The sequence below is a fragment of the Mustelus asterias genome, chromosome 21 (assembly GCF_964213995.1).
Source record: "Mustelus asterias chromosome 21, sMusAst1.hap1.1, whole genome shotgun sequence".
Lineage (NCBI taxonomy): Eukaryota > Metazoa > Chordata > Chondrichthyes > Carcharhiniformes > Triakidae > Mustelus > Mustelus asterias.
In genome coordinates, this window is record NC_135821.1 from 65,136,749 (window position 1) to 65,160,482 (window position 23,734).

Below are 23,734 nucleotides of genomic sequence, written 5' to 3' on the forward strand. Positions count from 1 at the left end.
GGCATTCATCTTATGGTCTTAAAAGAGGCAGCAGGGATAGTAGATATATTGGTTGTGATTTTCAAAAATTCCCTAGATTCTGGAATTGCCTTCTCAACCTTGCCACTTATAAGAGAATAAGAGAAACCCAACAGTGGAGAAAGAGGCCATTCGGCCCATCGAGTCTGCACCGACCACAATCCCACCCAGGCCCTACCCCCATATCCCTACATATTTTACCCACAAATCCCTCTAATCTACGCATCCCAGGACACTAAGGGGCAATTTTAGCATGGCCAATCAGCCTAATCCGCACATCTTTGGACTGTGGGAGGAAACCGGAGCACCCGGAGGAAACCCACGCAGACACGAGGAGAATGTGCAAACTCCACACACAGTGACCCAAGCCGGGAATCGAACCCAGGTCCCTGGAGCTGTGAAGCAGCAGTGCTAACCACTGTGCTACCGTGCCGGTACTTGCCTGAAGTGTGGTGAAGTAATGCTGATGATGTGCCAAGTGCTCATCTAGATACTTTTTAAAGGATGAGGCAACCCACCTTTACCACCCACCTAGGAAGCGCATTCCAAGTTAAATCACCACCAGTCAACTCTCCTCCTCAGTGGGAAGAGCAGCCTATGGGCAATCTGGGACTTCAGCTTTTTATTACTGAGAGTACAGAATATAGATACCTGCCCTATCTACACATCTTTACCAGGTGCAAAGTATATTGCAAGTGCTTAGTCAGAAATTGGTCATGTTGTAAAATACAAAAGTAATATTTCTTTTGCAAATGCTCAGTATTTATAATCATTTTTATATTCCTCCTATTCTGTTCCCTTTTTAATGATGTTCTGGTCCATCCTCAACTGAGCCTTACAATAAACCATTCCCAATGCTAATAATCACTGGGTGCAGAAAATTTCTGTGAACTTTCTCCTTCCCATAACTCAAACACTTCGAGTGAAGCCCAGAGTTATATTCAGTACCACAGCTGCAGCGTGTACCACTTGTTTAGCTCACCAGATCCTCTCAAATAAGACCAGAGCTATTTCTTCTGATTGGTGTGTTAGTAATTGGCATCACTATTTGGATTCTGTAAATTTAAGATCACCAGCACAAGAGGGGAGAGGGTTCAATGAAATGAAAATTCAGAAATGAAGATTTATTCAACCATTAAAGACTAAGATTGCATTTTTAATATTCACCCTTTTTTTTAGTTTCATTGTACCATCATTATAAATAAAGATGAGTTTTTATCTGTTCCTGCTGGTTAGTGTCTCCTGTTATTTTGGAATTCAGCAGCATAATGTAAGACTACATTAAATCCACTAGGTGGTACATGAGGGTAACTGTTATCTCCTTGGTGCTGCAGCATCCATGTCAGGAGTCAACATAGAGAAGGCAAAACTTTGGGATTGCCAGGGACAAGTTGAGCTACCATGATTCACTTTTAGAACAATTTTAAAAATGCAAATAAAGTTTGATGTTTTTAGATTCAGGGGTTTTACAATAATCCAGGCGGTGTGGTGTGAAAACCATGATCTAATGCAATGGCTCAATCTCACACAGCAGCAGCATGGACTGTAGCACTCAGCAGTCTTTACTATGTTGTTCACAACTAGGCAGCAATGACCAACTACATAGTTAAACTTGTCAGATTTTATGGATAAAGTGCAACCACGTGACGTGAGAAAAATCATTCTCACCCAATGAGTGGTTTGGGTCTGGAATGCACTGCCTGGAAGTGTGGTGGAGGCAGTTCAATCGAGGCACTCAAGAGAGCACTAATAATTACTTGAATAGAAACAATGTGTAGGGGTACAGGGAAAAAGCAAAGGAATGGCATTACGCCATGATGTTTGTTTGGACAGCCTGTGCAGACGCGATGGGCGAATTGGCCTCCTGCGTCGGAACAATTTTGTAATTTGGTGATGTGACACACTTATAGAGTCATAGAGGTTTACAGCATGGAAACAGGCCCTTCGGCTCAACTTGTCCATGCCACCCAGTTAGGTGACACTTTTTTTTCTGTGAATGGATACTGTAGGTTGCTTTTACTTTACTGAACTCCTCCAACTGAAACAAAATCATCCAAATGTTACAAAAAACACTTGTTCGGTTGAAATAACTGAGGGGCTGGGTTGTGACAGGTGGTGTCATTTTCTCATATCTCTAAGGAAAGAGATGAGGAAATTAGGAAGTTTTGTTTATAAGACAAGACCGCAAAGGTTGGGGAGTGGGGGATGCAGAGAGAGGGTTCTAGATTTCCAATTATTGTGTGAAAAAATGCTTCCAGATTCCACTCCTGAATGGTTTAGCTTTACTTTCCCCCATCAGAACATTTTTTTCCAACATTTGGGATACTCCAAAGATGAATGATTGAGGCACCAACCAACTGCATCCCCCAGACTGTAATTCTGATCATCTGCTAAATCTCAGAAAATTGAGCAATCCGGAGAACAATACTGGCAGTAAGTAATCATACATCAAAAGTCTATATCATGAAGAGATAATTGACACACAAATGCAGCACGAGTTGTACCTATATTTATTTAATTGAATACAGGATAACAATCTATTGTAAGCAGATGTGTTTTGGAATAAATACAAAGTGTTTGCACAAGGCACTTATCACTTGAAGCAATGCACAATATAAATCAGAGGCATCAGTATTGCTTAGTAATTTAGATTATAGGTAAAGCCACTTTAAATCACATGACCACAATTCCATTTTCATTGAATCGTCCTCTGGAATACAGCTTCTACAATTAGCAGGGCTTTCAACTGACCAGTTCCAACTACTTTCCTTGTTATTAAGGGGCAGACCCAGCTTAAAGCATCAGACAATAAATTACATTTCAAAGATGGAAGTTGCTCAGGGAGTTCTATGGAATCACTGCTGGGGCCAAAGGATGTATTTCATGATGCAGATGTTGAGTAAGATTTGTCTGTTCAGTATGTGGTGCCAATTAAACACAACTTTGTCTTGGGACACATTTGAGAAGCAATGGGCTGCGTTGTACAATTACAGACACTGATCTTCCCAGAGTCTCACTGGTTGAGAACAAACACCTTTCACATACAAGTTCAGCAATTGTGGAACTTATGCTACAAATCCTAATCCTCTGAGTGAACATGAACACATTAAACAACTTTTTATACTTTGGTGTATAAGAGACCTGAATTATTAAATGTGTACAACTCCCTGATCAGGCACACAGCCAGTTACACACAATACAAATGTTATGGAATAAAGGCAGTATTTCCTGGACTCCTCTAATTTGCATGGAGACAGGTTGAAGCAACATTCTGCACAGTGAAAGCAGTGTCTGCACAGTTACAACTATGAATAGGGTGTCTGATGTTATTTGATAGTATACCGGGTATCCCAACTGGTAGTTGGCACTATTAACCTGGCTATGCTATTGTGCTTTAATTGCAACCGTATTTAGCGTGAAATCTCCATAGTGTGGATAGCAATGACTACATTTTATTAAAATGATGCAGAACTCAGTGGGAAGAGCGGTGATCATCTCTGCTTCAAGAGATGTACTCAATGGCAGCTTCATCCATCCAATCAGTATGAATAATGGATCAATTGGTTTCCCAAACAGTTGAGATGCAGTAAACAAGTTTTTTCACCGAACCAGCATGTTAATCAGTACCATTTGATCCGAGAGAGATCTATAAAACATCACAATTAGCAAGTCGCTCAGCTGTACCAATGTTCCAGGTTTTCATTGAGTCGGTGTGGCAAAGCCTACCTGCTCCAGTCATTTCCATGTCTCTTTAGAGTCTTTCCAATTGTGATTCTGCAGGAAAGATTTGGTCTTTCCAAAGATCTAGCATTTCAGAACATCTGTAAATCCTTTCTAGTGAAACTCTAGTCACCAAGATGAAGAATGGTACAGATTAGCCAGTAGCATGTGCTGCTTATGTCTTCCACTGCTCTCCCAAAACAAAGCAGCAATTGTAAAATAGCTTTCTGTTTGAAAAGAGCCAAAGGTCATGTGGTCACTGCAATAGCTTACATTTAGCCATATCCAATTCTGCAGTTTTCTGATGATTCGACTGGGAATGGCTCATGCACTTGGGGAAGAGCCTGTCCTCGGAGTTTGGAACTTCAGCTGTATCACAGTTTTTCCTTGTGAGTGTGAAGGTTTGATGTGGCCAGGGGACACATTGGCACAGGCCACAGCACCTGCTGCCTTCTCTGGTATGGTTTTATTCAGGGCACACAAACCTGTCCAGAAAAGGGATGTGGGTGTACTCTGGAAAAGAAATCTAACACCTTGAACGCAAGGGCCCTGGTCAAACTGAAGGAACAGGGGAAGGAGCAACAGGTTAAAAGGGATTGGAAAGGAAAAAGAGAAAAAGAGAAAGACCTTTAGTAACATTCAAAAATATTCTTACATGGAGGATGTTTCAAAAACTGCACCAGGAACAGGACATGATTAACAGAATTCAATCCTACAATGGGCTGAGTCTCAATCAAAGGTTATTTAAATCTTTCATATTAAACAATCTCAATTTTCACAAGTGGATATAGTGGCTCAATTGTATCACTAAAGAATATTATTGAAATAAAGAGCAGGATTATGTAAATTTAGCACAGAACAGAAGTTCCATCATCACTAATTACACTCCTGGGTGCGACCCAGTTAACCCACCTCAACTATTGTCCCCACAGTGGGACAGCAGATTGATCACGTACATTTTACACCAAGGTGAACCTAGTGTACTGGGGTAACAGGGCAAGGCAGGGAAAGTCCAGAACAAGGGGAGCACGATCTCAATATTAGTGCTAGGTCATTCAGTGGTAATGCTAGGAACCATTTCTTCACACAAATCTGGACTGTGCATAAGGAGGCCATTCAGCCCATCGAGTCTGCACTGACCACAATCCTACCCAGGCCCTATTCCCATAACCCCATGCATTTACCCTAGTTAGTCTCCCTGACACTAAGTGGCAATTTAGCACGGCCAATCCACCTAACCCGCACATCTTTGGACTGTGGGAAGAAACCGGAGCACCCGGAGGAAACCCACGCAGACAGAGAGCCAAGGCCTGAAGTGAGGCAGCAGTGATAACCATTGTGTCACCATGCTGCCCAAAAGGTCTTTATCCAAAAGCTGTTGAGGCAACAGGTCATTAATATTGATAGATTTGTTAGGCAAGGGTATTAAGGTTATATACAATGGCAGGTATATAGAGTCAAAGCTACAGATCAACCATGATTTAACTGAACAGCAGAACAGGCGCAAGAGGCTGAATGTTTCCTTGATCCTTTCCTATCAAATCTAGGAAACATTTCAGGGCTTTAAATCAACAGCAGAGCAAAGAGCAGATAGTGACACTTAAAATATGAGCTGATGTTACATAACCTTCAGCTGATTCGAAAGTGAAAGATTTTGCACAGTGAATCAGTCATCATAAGTAGGAACATCACGGCATGTGTGCGTGTGTGTTAGGAAGCTGTGCACAGAAAGGACAATTATTACAAACAAGTAGTTAACAGAGGGTGTATGTAAAGCCAATCATTCATATCCTGAGTCCGACTGCAATCGAGCAACATTCACAAAGTTTATTTATTAGTGTCACAAGTAGACTTACATTAACACTGCAATGAAGTTACTGTGAAAGTCCCCTAGTTGCCACATTCCAGCACCTGTTCAGGCACACTGAGGGAGAATTTAGCATGGTCAATGCACCTAACAGCACGTCTTTCGGACTGTGGGAAGAAACCGGAGCACCTGGAGGAAACCCACGCAGACACCAGGAGAATGTGCAAACTCCACACCGACAAGTGACCCAAGTTGGGAATCGAACCCGGGTCCCTGGCGCTGTGAGACAGCAGTGCTAACCACTGTGTCACCACGTCGCAACACAGAGTGACATAGATTAGAACTAAACCCTGCTACTGAAAATGGAAGTATTCAGATTTCAGTAATGAGTTAAACCCCATATCACAGCATGTGATGTTCTGTGAATGAATTCAGAAAAAAATCCCACCTGATTAAAGACTGAAACTAAATGAATGATTCCTTTAAACCAGATCAGTACCAGCAGCCAAACTCCAGCAAAAGGTTTCTGGGCATTTGCAACTAAAGCATTTGTGCAACAGCAGCTCATTACTTGTACAAAAACGAGAAATGCTGGAAATACTCAGCTGGAGAGAGAAACTATGTTAACTTTCAGTTTGCTGATTTTTCACCAGGTTCGGATATTGGTCACTAATTCTGATTTTTCTTTGCACAGACGCTTCCTGACCAGCTGAGTATTTCCAGCATTTCCTGTTTTTATTTCAGATTTCCAGCACCTGCAGTATTTTGCTTATGTATTCGAGCTCATTACTCATGCTTGCCTGTTTCACCAGCTCTCAGCTCAGATTCAAAGCATCCTATCTCAGGGAGCTGACTTTCACTTTGGGTGTGATGTAGACAATGAAAAAATGGACCCCATCAATGACCAACTTTGAATAGGCCTTGGTGGGGTGCCAAATGTGACAATCTGCTAGGACCGCTGCTCACTGATCGATTAGCAGCATTAGACAACATAAAATGGCCACGAGTGAAGAGGAACCATCATCTCGCAAGGAATAAAGCATCTTCAGGGGAAGAGGAGAGAAGGTAAGGAGTGAAGGCAATGAGTTAAAACCTGCAGAGGATGACAAAGCAAAGGGGAGAGGAATTACAGGAGGAATCAATATATTCAGGAAGAGAGAGCAGAAGTGAGATTAATATCGTCAGGAGAGGTGAAGAGGAAGAGGGGAAGAGAGTCGACATTTGCGAAAGGAGGAGTGGGGTAAGATTAGGGAGAAAGGGAGAGAAGGTAAAGAAGAGGGCGATAGGGAAAGAAGAGGGACAACAACAATGGAGAACAGAGGAGCAAGAGGAAAAGGGAGGAGATAAAACTGGAGGGGAAAATGGAATAATTGTCTGAAGTGTTTTTCCATTGTGTAATTATCTGATTAAAAATAGCAGTTTCCTCTCATTTGTACTAATGGGGACAGCGGTCAGGTTCCTCATCTACAGAGAGGGGCTGGAGATATCTGTAAAGCTTCCCACACTGCCGTGTCTCGATTAGTCAGGTGGAGATGCAGCACTGGGGCCACAGCCTTCCCATTTGATGATGAATTCCCTCAGGCTACCATCACATTTATACCAGGCAGAACAGCACCAAGTCACAATTGCAGAACCAAGAAACCTATAGTTGCATCAGTTTGCTTGTTAAATATACCAGCCCAACACTAATCCAGGATGTCACTATATGGGCAGTGAGGAGCACCTCATCCTGTGTCTTAGCATTGTTTGCTCACACTTTGCTGCCACTTCCATCTTCAAAATAAGTATGAAACACAATGAAATGGTGTGTTCAAAGGGCAAATTTTCTGTCTGGTGTCTCCCACAGAAGGAGTCTTGCCTGGCTTATGTTTATATCATTCTTGGCAGCTGCCATAAGAAGCATGAGTGACAGCAAGATGTACATTTACTAACATCTCCTCATACCAGTGAACGCCACGCTCATTTGCAGCACGCACAAGGGAGTTTAGCGACTACATTGACAAAGCAGGAACTCTATCCATGCAGCTGATACAAGGAAGGGAACATTCAATCCCCGATAGGGTCACCTTTCCAGCTCCCCAAAAGACAAGACCTGAATAAGCTGAGGTTCTTTGCTTAAGAGGGGGTAACCTCAGAGGTCTTTAAAACGTTGAAAGGGTTTGACAGGGTAGATGCTTCCACTTTTGAGGTAATCAAAACTTGGTCATTAATATAACATGGTCACCAAAAAATAGAATATGGAATTCAGAAGAAACGTCTGCCTAGAGAGTGGCAAAAATATAGAACTTACAACCATAAGAAGTTAAAGCAACAAGTGTTGACACATTCAAGGAAACTGGATAATTACAAGGGAGAAAGGATTAGAAGGTTATCATGATTAAAGCACAGACAGTGGCCATTCAGCATATCATGTTCATGTCAGCCCTTTGCCAACCAACTCAATACCACTCCCTGGCCTTTTCCCTTAGTTCTGCAAATTTTCTCTCTTCAGATAATTATCCAATTCTCTTTTGAAGGCTTTGATTGAATCTGCCTCACCACACTTAGGCATTGCATTCCAGATCCTAATCACTCAGTGAATAAAAACATCTTTCTTCATGTCATTGCATGTTGCTGTTGCATTGCTTGCCAATCACCTTAAATCAGTGCCCTCTGGTTCTGAAACCAGCTGCCAAAGGAAACAGTTTATCTCTATCTACTCTGTCCAGACCCTTCATGATTTTGAACAACTCCATCAAATCGTCTCTTAATATTCTCTTCCCCAAGGTAAACAGCTCCAGCTTCTTCAACCCTATCCATAGAACTGAAGATCCTCATCCCTGGAAACAGTCTCATGACTTTTTTCCCCACATTCTCTCCAAAGCTTCCTGAAATGTGGTGTCCAAAACAGGGGACAATACCCCAGTTGAGAGAGATGATAGTTTTGTATAGGTTGATCATAACTTTCTTGTTTTGTACTCTTTGTCCCTACTTATAAAGCCCAGGTCTTTATTAACCACTTTCTCAAATCTGCCCTTCACCTTGAATGATTTGTGCACACGTGCTCAGGTCCTCTGCTCTTGAACCCCCTTTAGAATTGTACCCTTCATTTTATATTGTATGTTGATGGAGTGAAATGAATAAAAGTGGGAGGAGGTGTATGTGGACCATTAACTCTGGCATAGACCAATTGGGCTCAATGACAATAAACACAATGCAATCCTATGTAATTCTACACAAGTACCTCTAACTCTTCGGTTTCAAAAGGAAGCCGCAGGTGTCAGACTGAAGGCCACAAACAATGGCCTGGGTACAGAAACGTGGAGATGAAATTAGATATAAGCTGTCGAACATCTGGATTGCAGATACTCGTGCAAGTGTCCTCTGTATCTGCAATTGACAGTGGTGCCTCAGTTCTGCTGTCAAGTATCAAATTTTAAATTCAGTTGGCAGCCTCTATACTGTCCAAACAAGTAACCTAACTACTCAGAGTTTTAATATCTTTCTTTAATCTGACACTCCCCCTCCAGGCCCTGTAAAGCAGGTTCTTAATTAGGTGGAAAACACTATTGCAAAAAACAAACTGGTACACATGGCACTGCAAAGCAGCTTCACCATTTCAGAAATTACCAATTTATGCAGCTGGAAACTTGATACAAATGTTTGAGACTGAACTGGTCTTGGCAGCAGAAATATTTAATGTGATGGCCAAGTTCTTCATATGATCTCCCTATAGATTTGGCCTGCACATGGCAGCCAACAGCAAACCCAAGCAGAGGTTGTTTACACAAGTTGGGATTTTGGACAACACAACTCAGGTCGGCATGAAACTGTAAGATCAGAGCCATTATAAACCGGAGCTATAGTCTACGAATAGTACCCATATGTCAGCCTGAGACACCCTCTGTGTCAAGTAGTACCGCACATTCTCAGCCTGTTTTTCGCAAGTATGGTGGGTGGGACCCCGCACGTTTTACAGCCCATCACCAGTTCAACAAGGCACCATTAACATGCATGCATGAGACGGTAGGTCAGTGCACCCAGATATATTTTGAGGGATAGTGTATTATTTACAGACATCCTTCCCGTAGGACCATGCACTATTTACAGCCACACTTGCTGAACGACAGTGTAACATTTATAGGTACAGAAGTATGAGAGTTCACTATTTACATACATCCAGTCAGATAGTTCACTATTTACATACTTCCAAATAGCTCACTATTTATTGTCACATTTCCAGTGACCACAGCACTACTTAAAGGTACATTTCCAGTACAGCAGTGCAGTATTTACATTTAAGCTGGATTGTGCCTTATTTCTGGCTGGGCCATGGACTGCTTACTGGGAGATTTCTGATAGGACTGTGTGCTCTTTAGAAGCACATTTCCAGTACAGATACAAATAGTCGGACAACAAATTATTTATGTAGTACCAGTTAGGACAGGGGTCAGCAACCTGCGGCTCATTTAAGGATTGATAAGGAACTCTTTTCTCTCTACCAACTTTCTTTAGAAAATTGTTATCTAAATAGGTTTCTAATTTTAAAAATTTATCTAAAAATATTCTTGGCAATAGATATTTGAATACAACAGCTATTTGTTAAATGTCTAATCACAAAAGTGAGATTCTATTGGATCAAAAGTCATAGGTTACAGTTGGGACTGTTTTGCCAAGCAGAAGGACATGTCATCACATTAATGGCTTACGTATCGCCTGTAGCTGATCAAGCAAGTCGCTAGCATGGACATGTACATTAATAAAAGGAACTGTGCCCTTGTGTTGAAGCTGTTTTGCTACAATTTTTTTAATACAGGAAATGGAAACTGCAACATCAACAGTACTGTACCCAATATTAAGAGAGCCAGAGGGTTTTGTTTTCAACTGAATTTGAATTTAATTTGGAAAATAAATTGACATAGAGAGTTTGAAATGACAACAAAAGACTGTCACTCTTCACAATTATTGAGATTTCAGTAAGTGTGTTTTTGACTCCATTTAAAAAATGGCTGAACTTGTAATTAAGGCTGTTGACCCCCGAGTTCCAATCACATTCTTTAAGAACATTTCATTTTCCATGCATTGAGTATAATTTGATATACATTAATGTATCTTTGAGATACACACACGCAATTTTTAATTGAAAAGTTCTTTTTGTTTGTTTACACCTTCCAAATTTCTCCCTTTCCTGAAGGTACTGACCCCCCACCCTCATTATACACATTTCAAAGGTACTAACGACTCTTCAATATCTCACACCACTGCCCATTGAAAAGTGTTATATGCAACTATTAGCAGCATTGTAGCCGAATCTCAGTCACATGAGTTTCCAGTTAGAGTCATTGGATGTGGAACAAGAACTCTGCTTTATATTTTCTCTCTCTTCAGCCCAGGGGTTCTGAGGCCAATTACACAACATCACTCCTCACTCAAGCTTGGCTCGTGGTACTGAGAATTTAACAACATTTCTTTAAATTTAAATCAGGAGTTTAGAAAACTAGAGAGGTGCTGGGAACAGTACTTGGAGATGAATGCAAGGAATATTTTCTCGGATCTAAGATTATCATATATGGAATTATATTCTCTGTTTAATCAGTGTCTATACCATTACCTGCGAAAGCATCTCCCTAGAGATGTAACTTTCAAATGGACATCCCTAGCTTTCTGTGCTAATGACAGGCCAGAGCTCCAATTCTTCTACCCCAAGAAATAGGAATTTAACATTTCACGTCACGACACGTGGAAATCCTTTCCATAACAGACACACAAGGATCTGGTATGTTAAAGGCTCGAGAGCAACACGATAATGTAAGAGTAGCTAGTTGGCTGATATGCGTCTCCTCATGCAATGGCCATGGATGATGAAAATGGAGAATGTTGATGGAGAATGTTGATGGAGAATGTTGATGGAGAATGTTGATGGAGAATGTTGATGGAGAATGTTGATGGAGAATGTTGATGGAGAATGTTGATGGAGAATGTTGATGGAGAATGTTGATGGAGAATGTTGATGGAGAATGTTGATGGAGAATGTTGATGGAGAATGTTGATGGAGAATGTTGATGGAGAATGTTGATGGAGAATGTTGATGGAGAATGTTGATGGAGAATGTTGATGGAGAATGTTGATGGAGAATGTTGATGGAGAATGTTGATGGAGAATGTTGATGGAGAATGTTGATGGAGAATGTTGATGGAGAATGTTGATGGAGAATGTTGATGGAGAATGTTGATGGAGAATGTTGATGGAGAATGTTGATGGAGAATGTTGATGGAGAATGTTGATGGAGAATGTTGATGGAGAATGTTGATGGAGAATGTTGATGGAGAATGTTGATGGAGAATGTTGATGGAGAATGTTGATGGAGAATGTTGATGGAGAATGTTGATGGAGAATGTTGATGGAGAATGTTGATGGAGAATGTTGATGGAGAATGTTGATGGAGAATGTTGATGGAGAATGTTGATGGAGAATGTTGATGGAGAATGTTGATGGAGAATGTTGATGGAGAATGTTGATGGAGAATGTTGATGGAGAATGTTGATGGAGAATGTTGATGGAGAATGTTGATGGAGAATGTTGATGGAGAATGTTGATGGAGAATGTTGATGGAGAATGTTGATGGAGAATGTTGATGGAGAATGTTGATGGAGAATGTTGATGGAGAATGTTGATGGAGAATGTTGATGGAGAATGTTGATGGAGAATGTTGATGGAGAATGTTGATGGAGAATGTTGATGGAGAATGTTGATGGAGAATGTTGATGGAGAATGTTGATGGAGAATGTTGATGGAGAATGTTGATGGAGAATGTTGATGGAGAATGTTGATGGAGAATGTTGATGGAGAATGTTGATGGAGAATGTTGATGGAGAATGTTGATGGAGAATGTTGATGGAGAATGTTGATGGAGAATGTTGATGGAGAATGTTGATGGAGAATGTTGATGGAGAATGTTGATGGAGAATGTTGATGGAGAATGTTGATGGAGAATGTTGATGGAGAATGTTGATGGAGAATGTTGATGGAGAATGTTGATGGAGAATGTTGATGGAGAATGTTGATGGAGAATGTTGATGGAGAATGTTGATGGAGAATGTTGATGGAGAATGTTGATGGAGAATGTTGATGGAGAATGTTGATGGAGAATGTTGATGGAGAATGTTGATGGAGAATGTTGATGGAGAATGTTGATGGAGAATGTTGATGGAGAATGTTGATGGAGAATGTTGATGGAGAATGTTGATGGAGAATGTTGATGGAGAATGTTGATGGAGAATGTTGATGGAGAATGTTGATGGAGAATGTTGATGGAGAATGTTGATGGAGAATGTTGATGGAGAATGTTGATGGAGAATGTTGATGGAGAATGTTGATGGAGAATGTTGATGGAGAATGTTGATGGAGAATGTTGATGGAGAATGTTGATGGAGAATGTTGATGGAGAATGTTGATGGAGAATGTTGATGGAGAATGTTGATGGAGAATGTTGATGGAGAATGTTGATGGAGAATGTTGATGGAGAATGTTGATGGAGAATGTTGATGGAGAATGTTGATGGAGAATGTTGATGGAGAATGTTGATGGAGAATGTTGATGGAGAATGTTGATGGAGAATGTTGATGGAGAATGTTGATGGAGAATGTTGATGGAGAATGTTGATGGAGAATGTTGATGGAGAATGTTGATGGAGAATGTTGATGGAGAATGTTGATGGAGAATGTTGATGGAGAATGTTGATGGAGAATGTTGATGGAGAATGTTGATGGAGAATGTTGATGGAGAATGTTGATGGAGAATGTTGATGGAGAATGTTGATGGAGAATGTTGATGGAGAATGTTGATGGAGAATGTTGATGGAGAATGTTGATGGAGAGTGTTGATGGAGAGTGTTGATGGAGAGTGTTGATGGAGAGTGTTGATGGAGAGTGTTGATGGAGAGTGTTGATGGAGAGTGTTGATGGAGAGTGTTGATGGAGAGTGTTGATGGAGAGTGTTGATGGAGAGTGTTGATGGAGAGTGTTGATGGAGAGTGTTGATGGAGAGTGTTGATGGAGAGTGTTGATGGAGAGTGTTGATGGAGAGTGTTGATGGAGAGTGTTGATGGAGAGTGTTGATGGAGAGTGTTGATGGAGAGTGTTGATGGAGAGTGTTGATGGAGAGTGTTGATGGAGAGTGTTGATGGAGAGTGTTGATGGAGAGTGTTGATGGAGAGTGTTGATGGAGAGTGTTGATGGAGAGTGCGAGCACGCTTACCAGCTGTCAGCACCAGCCTCACTCTGAAACCTCTTAAATCCAATCAGGCCGTGCATGAAACTGCAAAATCCTCACAAGTATCCTCCTAGGGAACAAACACTCAACATTACACACATACCAATGACTGTCTCTCCAGCTCTCTCTCTCACACCCAACAGCTGTCACCAAGGAATCTACACATCAGACAGGAAGGAACTGTCCTGTCCAAGGTTGGGAGGCCTTCCTTAGAACCCATCCTCCAATCCCAAAACTCTCACTCTCTCCCAGCGAATCCTCCCAAATCATTAGCTTGACTCACTCACAGCTGCCAACAGCTATATACCAACAGTATTTAGATTACCTTGAATTTCAATACAACTGTCCACTGATTGTTACACTGCCCTTAAGCAGCTCACTCCAGCGTGCAGAACTGAAACTCGAAACTCACTCTGTCAGGATAGAATCGTGCTGGTTTACAGTCTGTTCCAATTTGGGTTTTTTCAATACAGAGAAAGACAGAAACTGGAGGGAAACAAGGCTGTAATGAATTAGCCGATTATAGCCCAAAAGATTGGCAAATGGCAGACACCACGGATTGAACAGATCCAACATTGTGATCTCAGATTTTCGTCAAAAGGAATGCCACTGAACAAGGCTAGCTGGTTACTCTACAGAGTCACCACCTCTTGGGCTGGTGCACACTGACTCTGTAGTTTATCCCTACCTTATACATCTTATCCCCGTCATTTCAATGAGAAATTCATCTTTTACTAGAATTCCCCGATATCTCAGTAAATAAATTGCACGCTGATCTAGCACAGATGCAGAAAGATCAGAAAATTCCTGCATCAAACCCTGGTCTCTACTGCTTTGCTCAATGTGGAACAAGAGCAGAATTGGAACTCAGTGTCTTTGGAAAGAGGTGGATTTCCTGCAAGTGTAATGGGGTTCCTTGGGCAAGATGTGCAGACCCTATAGAGTTTGTCCAAGTCCTCAAACATTGTAGGTAGGTTCAGAACTCGTGTTAGCTATTGGGTCTCCTGTTGTGATGCACACAGATCAGGCCAGAATTACACAAATCAGTTTCACTGCTGTTGGGAACTGTGCGAATGTGGGATTTTAAACACTGTGGAACAGGTTATACTGCTTATGAAATGGCATTTATATGGAATAAGTATGTTTTATAGAAAGTTAAATTCTGTAATTTCAACCAAATTTCAACTCGAATTATTGACCCATACACTAAGTATCAAATTCATCAGGTCTCGACTAGAAATCTGTATTTTCATGTAACCTGTGCAGCAAATTTGTCTAACATTTATAACTGCTACTGGATCTTTTAATGTTTAAGGGTGATGTTGGAACTGGACCACTGAGCTGTGCAGAAGCATTAATGGGAGAAAGAGAGAGATAGGTGGTATTTGCTAGACGGGAACATGACAGCAGGGTGATGGCAAATCAAATGGAGATATTAGAAACATATGCCGTGTCTGTTGCATGGGAATCAGTTATTAGTAATAAGAAGTCTCACAACACCAGGTTAAAGTCCAACAGGTTTATTTGGTAGCAAAAGCCAAATCAATTATTTGGCTTTTATTGGCCAAAAGCCAATCAATTATTAGCCAGTGATTTATAGTTGTGATGACGCCTCTCCCTCCTTGCCCCTCATTTTCTACTCTTTCACTTCAACCAAGCTGGCATAATTGGGCCAGTGGGCTGATGAATGGCATGTGGAGTTTAATTTAGACAAATGCAAGGTGATGCATTTTGGTAATCAAACCAGGGCAGGACTTACTCCGTTAATGGTCGGGTGGTGGGGAGAGTGATAGAACAAAGAAATCTCAGGGTACAGGTACATAGCTCCTTGAAAGTGGAGGCTGAATAGACTGGGACTTTTTTTCTCTGGAGCGCAGGAGGCTGAGGGGTGACCTTATAGAGGTCTATAAAATAATGAGGGGCATAGACAAGGTGGATAGTCAATATCTTTTCCCAAAGGTAGGGGAGTCTAAGACTAGAGGGCATAGGTTTAAGGTGAGAGGGGAGAGATACAAAAGTGTCCAGAGGGGCAATTTCTTCACACAGAGAGTGGTGAGTGTCTGGAACAAACTGTCAGAGGTGGTAGTAGAGGCGAGTACAATTTTATCTTTTAAAAAGCATTTAGATAGTTACATGGGTACAATGGGTATAGAGGGATATGGGCCAAATGCGGGCAATTGGGATTAGTTTAGGGGTTTAAAAAAAAAGGCAGCATGGACAAGTTGGGCCGAAGGGCCTGTTTCCATGCTGCAAACCTCTATGACTCTATCCAGCCTCTCCTCATAACCCAAACCATCAAGTCCCGGTAGCATTCTAGTAAATCTTTTCTGGACTTTTTCTAGTTTAATAATATCCTTTCTATTTTAGGGTGGCCAGAACTGTACACAGTATTCCAAGTGTGGCCTTACTTGTACAACTACAACAAGACGTCCCAGCTCCTGTATTCAGTGTTCGAACCAATAAAACCAAGCATGCCGAATGCCTCCTTCACCACCCTGTCCACCTGTGACTCCACTTTCAAGGAGCTATGAACATGTACCCCTATCTCTTTGTTCTGTAACCCTCCCCAACGCCCTACCATTAACTGAGTAAGTCCTGCCCTGGTTCAATCTACCAAAATGCATCACCTCGCATTTGTCTAAATTAAACTCCATCTGCCATTCATCAGCCCACTGGCCCAATTGATCAAGATCCCGTTGTAATCCAAGATAACTTTCTTCACTGTCCACTATGCCACCATAGACTGGGACTTTTTTCTCTGGAGCGTAGGAGGCTTCGGGGTGATCTTATAGAGGTCTATAAAATAATGAGGGGCATACATCAGCTAGATAGTTAACTGTACTGTGCTGGGGGCTAGGTACAGGGAAAATGTTAGGGGGAAGTTTTTCACAGAGGGTGGTGGGCGAGTGGAATCGGCTGCCGTCAATGGTGGTGGAGGCAAACTCAATCGGGGCTTTTAAGAGATTCCTGGATGAGTACATGGGACTTAATAGGATGGAGGGTTATAGGTAGGCCTAGAAGGTAGGGATATGTTCGGCACAACTTGTGGGGCCGAAGGGCCTGTTTTGTGCTGTAGTTATTCTATGTTTCTATCTTTTCCCAAAGGTAGGGGAGTCTAAAACTAGAGGGCATAGGTTTAAGGTGAGAGGGGAAAGACACAAAAGCGTCCAGAGGGGCAATCTTTTCACTCAGACGGTGGTGAGTGTCTGGAACGCGCTGCCAGAGGCAGTAGTAGAGGTGGATACAATTTTGTCTTTTAAAAAACATTTAGACAGTTATATGGGTAAGATGGGTATAGAGGGATACGGGCCAAACACAGGCAATTGGGACTAGCTTAGTGGTTTAAAAAAAGGCGGCATGGACAAGTTGGGCCGAAGGGCCCGTTTCCATGCTGTAAACCTCTATGACCTCTATGAATGTATGTTCAATTAGAAGCAGAATCCTGATAAAATCTAACTCAGTCCCAAGAAATGTTTCCTCTTGACCAGGGCCACCAGGGCAATAACCAGCAACAGTTTGAAAATCTCAAGATACAGCTCACCAAGTCATTCAATAACTCAATCAAAACTCTTGCTGAGATGCAACTCCACAGACTTCAAGCATATTTCCAATAGCTCATACACTTGAATATTCTTCAGGTATTAGCCCTGTTGGGTTGGATACTTGGGCTTAAACATGCCCTCACCGAGGCCATGTAGTGGCCAGGCACAGGAACTCTAACCCAGACCAGCTGAGGTCAATCCTAGCACTCGCCTACCATCAGCTAACACTGCAGATAGAAGGAAATAAACCCAGGACCTTCTTGCTCAATATGACTCAGTTCCAGAATGAGAAATTGGGGGAGCTTAAAATTAATTTATAGTTGACAAATGGAACCAGTTCCTCCTATTTCTCTGTTAACTGATGTAGCAGACAAGAGACTCAGCCCAGTGAGGCTGAATACTAATCAGCGCTTGAAGACAAAAAGAACAAAGAACAATACAGCACAGGAACAGGCCCTTCGGCCCTCCAAGCCAGCGCCGCTCCCTGGTCCAAACTAGACCATTCTTTTATATCCCTCCACTCCCACTCTGTTCATGTGGCTATCTAGATAAGTCTTAAACGTTCCCAGTGTGTCCGCCTGCACCACCTTGCCCGGCAGCACATTCCAGGCCCCCACCACCCTCTGTGTAAAATATGTCCTTCTGATATCCATGTTAAACCTCCCCCCCCGCCTCACCTTGAACCTATGACCCCTCGTGACCATCACCAACGACCTGGGAAAAAACTTCCCACCGTTCACCCTATCCATGCCTTTCATAATTTTATACACCTCTATTAGGTCACCCCCCATCCTCCGTCTTTCCAGTGAAAACAACCCCAGTTAACCCAATCTCTCCTCATAACTAAGCCATTCCATACCAGGCAACATCCTGGTAAACCTCCTCTGCACTCTTTCTAAAGCCTCCACGTCCTTCTGGTAGTGTGGCGACCAGAACTGGGCGCAGTATTCCAAATGCGGCCGAACCAACATTCTATACAACTGCAACATCAGACCCCAACTTTTATACGCAATGCCCCGTTCTATAAACAGTAAGAAGTTTAACAACACCAGGTTAAAGTCCAACAGGTTTATTTGGTAGCAAAAGCCACACAAGCTTTCGAGGCTCTGAGCCCCTTCTTCAGGTGACTCACCTTCTGACTCACCTGAAGAAGGGGCTCAGAGCCTCGAAAGCTTGTGTGGCTTTTGCTACCAAATAAACCTGTTGGACTTTAACCTGGTGTTGTTAAACTTCTTACTGTGTTTACCCCAGTCCAACGCCGGCATCTCCACATCATGACTACCGTCCTATAAAGGCAAGCATGCCATATGCCTTATTCACTATCTTCTCCACCTGTGACGTCACCTTCAAGGATCTGTGGACTTGCACACCCAGGTCCCTCTGCATATCTACATCCTTTATGGTTCTGCCATTTATCGTATAGCTCCCCCCACGTTAGTTCTACCAAAATGCATCACTTCGCATTTATCTGGATTGAACTCCATCTGCCATTTCTTTGCGCAAATTTCCAGCCTATCTATATCCTTCTGTAGCCTCTGACAATGTTCCTCACTATCTGCAAGTCCAGCCATTTTTGTGCCGTCCGCAAACTTACTGATCACCCCAGTTACACCTTCTTCCAGATCGTTTATATAAATCACAAACAGCAGAGGTCCCAATACAGAGCCCTGCGGAACACCAGATAGGCATCCAGCCGGAAAAAGACCCTTCCACTACCACCCTCTGTCTTCTGTGACCAAGCCAGTTCTCCACCCATCCAGCCACCTCCCCCTTTATCCCATGAGATCCAACCTTTTGCACCAACCTACCATGAGGGACTTTGTCAAACGCTTTACTAAAGTCCATATAGACGACATCCACGGCCCTTCCCTCATCAACCATTCTAGTCACTTCTTCAAAAGCCTCAACCAGGTTAGTGAGGCATGGCCTCCCTCTCACAAAACCATGCTGACTATCGTTAATGAGTTTATTCCTTTCTAAATGCGCATACATCCTATCTCTAAGAATCCTCTCCAACAACTTCCCGAACACGGACGTCAAGCTCACCGGCCTATAATTTTCCGGGTTATCCTTCCTACACTTCTTAAATAACGGGACCACATTAGCTATCCTCCAATCCTCTGGGACCTCACCTGTGTCCAGTGACGAGACAAAGATTTGCGTCAGAGGCCCAGCGATTTCATCTCTCGTCTCCCTGAGCAGCCTTGGATAGATTCCATCAGGCCCTGGGGATTTGTCAGTCTTTATATTCCCTAAAAAACACTTCCTCCCTTGTAATGGAGATTTTCTCCAATGGGTCAACACTCCCCTCCGAGACACTCCCAGTCAACACATCCCTCTCCTTTGTGAATACCGACGCAAATTATTCATTTAGGATCTCCCCTACTTCTTTGGGCTCCAAGCATAATTCCCCACTTTTGTCCCTGAGAGGTCCGATTTTTTCCCTGACAACCCTTTTGTTCCTAATGTATGAATAAAATGCCTTGGGATTCTCCTTAATCCTGTCTGCCAAGGACATTTTGTGACCCCTTTTTGCCCTTCTAATTCCTCATTTGAGTTCTTTCCTACTTTCTTTGTATTCCTCCAGAGCTCCCTCCGTTTTTAGCTGCCTGGACCTAACGTACGCCTCTCTTTTCTTTTTGACCAATCCCTCAATTTCCCTGGTGATCCACGGTTTTCGAATCCTACCCTTCCTATCCTTCATTTTTACAGGCACATGCCTATCCTGCAGCCCTAACAACTGTTCCTTAAAAGACTCCCACATGCCAGATGTGGATTTACCCTCAAACAGCCTCTCCCAATCAAGAGCTGCCAATTTCTGCCTAATCCCACTAAAGTTTTTTTTAATAGAAACCCTACAGTGCAGAAGGAGGCCATTCGGCCCATCGAGTCTGCAACGACCACAATCCCACCCAGGCCCTACCCCCACGTATTTACCCACTAATCCCTCTAACCTACGCATCAGGACTCTAAGGGGCAATTTTTCACCTGGCCAATCAACCTAACCCGCACATCTTTGGACTGTGGGAGGAAACCGGAGCACCCGGAGGAAACCCACGCAGACACGAGGAGAATGTGCAAACTCCACACAGACAGTGACCCGAGCCGGGAATCGAACCCGGGACCCTGGAGCTGTGAAGCAGCAGTGCCAACCACTGTGCTACCGTGCCGCCCCTGCTAAAGTTAGCCTTCTCCCAATCCAACACCTTACCCTTGGGACACCACTCATCCTTTTCAATCACTATCCTAAAGCTAACAGAATTGTGGTCACTATTTGCCACATGTTCCCCTACCGAAACTTTGAAGACCTGACCGGGCTCATTTCCCCCCCCACCCACCCAATAAGGAGGAACAGCTGGGATGAATGAGTACACACACAAACATATTTTCTTTAGCAGATCGTTAGAAGTGAAATAAATTACAACTAGAGAGAATGCCAAAGTAAAGCACATCTCTGCTTCAAAGTCTCAAATAAATTAATCAAAAATGTTGCAGATTAAGGTTCTGCAAAGAATCCATGACAGCTTAATCTGAAAACGGGTAGGGAAAGAAGGAAAGATTTCCATGGGAAGCTGCAGCCTGTTCAACACAGTGGGAGAGTCTCAGCAACACGAGCGCAGTCCTTGTGCCTCTGTCTCGGACACACAACAGCAGGCAATGAACCATCTCAAAGAGAGAGTGTCTAACTAGTTTCCATGATATTCAATGGCATTACCATCTTTGATTCTCCCATCAACATCTTGCAGGGAATGGCACCTCCAAAAACGCATGACTTCCACGATCTAAAAGGATAATGACAGCAGGTGCATGGAAATACTTTCTAAGTCACAAACCACCCTGACTTCGAAATATATTGCTTTTGTTTCATCATTGCTGGATCAAAATCTTGGAATTTCTGACCAAACGCAACACCTGCAACACATGGACTCCAGCTGTTCAAGAAAGTGGTTTACAACCACCTTCGCGAGAGCACCGATGGGGAATAAATGCCCACTCTTGACAGCAATGTACATATTCCAAGAATTAATAAAATAAAACACAATAACCTCCTTTGATCATATGAAGGAGTCTTAGCAAGGGTCTATTGACCCAAAGGATAAGAGGTCTCCACCTGCAATCAAGCTGGATTCTGTCTGAACACTTGGTTGAAGGTAAACCTGGACAGACTGCTGCACTAGGCATAACCGCAGAACTGACTTGGAAGGGTAGGAAGCCAATGTTTTGTGTTCCATTATTGCTTCTGAATTTGATGCAAGTCAACTTTTCCTTTCCTAAGAATATGAAATCTCTAATAAGGAAGTAACTTCTCCAATTCAATTCTAGTAAGGAAGTAACTTCTCCAGGTAAACATGAAGTGACCACCTCCTTCTTCCCCACCAGAGTATTTAGACTGTAGTCGCCAATTCCATGAACCTTGTTCAGGCTGAGACCAATCACAGTTGACTCTGAGGGGCTCATTTACTTCCCAATGGGCGGCACGGTAGCGCAGTGGTTAGCACTGCTGCTTCACAGCTCCAGGGACCTGGGTTCGATTCCCGGCTTGGGTCACTGTCTGTGTGGAGTTTGCACATTCTCCTCGTGTCTGCGTGGGTTTCCTCCGGGTGCTCCGGTTTCCTCCCACAGTCCAAAGATGTGCGGGTTAGGTTAATTGGCCATACTAAATTGCCCCTTAGTGTCCCGGGATGCGTAGGTTAGAGGGATTAGCGGGTAAATATGTCGGGATATAGGGATAGGGCCTGGGGGGGATCGTGGTCGGTGCAGACTCGATGGGCCGAATGGCCTATTTCTGCACTGTAGGGTTTCTATGATTTCTATGAATGACAAAGTCCCAGATGACCATAGGCTGCTCTCCCCTTTGACACGGAGAGCTGACTGGTGGTGATTTAACCTGGGGATCACCGCACCTCAGGCAAGGGGAAAGGTTGAGAAGGCGGATCTTGCCTTATGAGCCTGGTAGAGTTCTTTGAAAATGTGACTAAACACATTGACGAAGGGAAAGCGGTAGATGTGGTTTATATGGATATTAGCAAGGTGTTCGATAAGGTCCCCCATGCAAGGCTTCTAGAAAAAGAGAGAGGGCATGGGATCCAAGGGGCCGCTGCCCTGTGGATCCAGAACTGGCTTGCCCAAAGGAGGCAGAGAGTGGGTATAGATGGGTCTTTTTCTAAATGGAGGTCGGTCACCAGTGGTGTGCCCCAGGGATCTGTTCTGGGACCCTTGCTGTTTGTCATTTTCATAAATGACCCGAATGAGGAAGTGGAGGGATGGGTTGGTAAGTTTGCCGACGACACGAAGGTTGGTGGGGTTGTGGATAGTCTGGAGGGATGTCAGAAGTTACAGAGGGACATAGATAGGATGCAAGACTGGGCGGAGAAGTGGCAGATGGACTTCAACCCAGATAAATGCGTAGTGGTCCATTTTGGCAGGCGAAATGGGATGAAGGAGTACAATATAAAGGGAAAGACTCTTAGTACTGTAGAGGATCAGAAGGACCTTGGAGTCAGGGTCCATAGGACTCTAAAATCGGCCCCACAGGTGGAGGTGGTGGTTAAGAAGGTGTATGGTGTGCTGGCCTTTATCAATGGAGGGATTGAGTTTAGGAGTCCGGGGATAATGATGCAGCTATATAAGACCCTCGTCAGACCCCACTTGGAGTACTGTGCTCAGTTCTGGTCGCCTCATTACAGGAATGATGTGGAAAAGATTGAAAGGGTGCAGAGGAGATTTACAAGGATGTTGCCTGGATTGAGAGGCATGCCTTATGAGGATAGGCTGAGGGAGCTCGGTCTTTTCTCCTTGGAGAGACGTAGGATGAGAGGAGACCTAATAGAGGTATATAAGATGTTGAGAGGCGTAGATCGGGTGGACTCTGAGGCTTTTTCCCAGGGTAGAAATGGCTGCTACGAGAGGACACAGGTTTAAGGTGCTGGGGGGTAGGTACAGGGGAAATGTTAGGGGGAAGTTTTTCACAGAGGGTGGTGGGCGAGTGGAATCGGCTGCCGTCAGTGGTGGTGGAGGCAAACTCAATAGGGTCTTTTAAGAGACTCCTGGATGAGTACATGGGACTTAATAGGATGGAGGGTTATAGGTAGGCCTAGAAGGTAGGGATATGTTCGGCACAATTTGAGGGGCCGAAGGGCCTGTTTTGTGCTGTAGTTTTTCTATGTTTCTAACTTCAGCCGGTTTAGGAGCTAAACCCTCGCTATAGGTGTTGCTCTGGATCACCAACCAGCAGTCCAGCCAAATGAGCTAACTGACCCCTAGCCCCAAGACAACACACCCCTGTTAAATTGCTCCAGCTCTCCTGTCAACAGCATTAGGAAATCAACCTGTTGCTAAATCTCATGATTTGTGTTTTCTTTGCCAATCTCTTCCCTTTTCTTCCTTCCTCCTTGAA

General features: G+C 43.2%; 1 protein-coding gene across 4 annotated transcripts in view; it reads right to left on the reverse strand.

Moving 5' to 3' along the window:
• Positions 1–3,576: 3,576 nt before the first annotated feature.
• Positions 3,577–23,734, reverse strand: part of zdhhc18a (zDHHC palmitoyltransferase 18a) — a 39,720-nt gene continuing 19,562 nt past the window's right edge. For 2 of the 4 annotated variants that reach the window (XM_078238040.1, XM_078238041.1), the window contains exon 9: positions 3,577–4,296. In XM_078238040.1, the coding sequence (XP_078094166.1) occupies positions 4,063–4,296 (234 nt within the window). In that variant the 3' untranslated portion in view covers positions 3,577–4,062. Of the gene's footprint in view, positions 4,297–13,780; positions 13,866–23,734 lie in introns of all 4 variants that reach the window. The other 2 variants (XR_013500454.1, XM_078238042.1) reach the window with 2 other exon arrangements.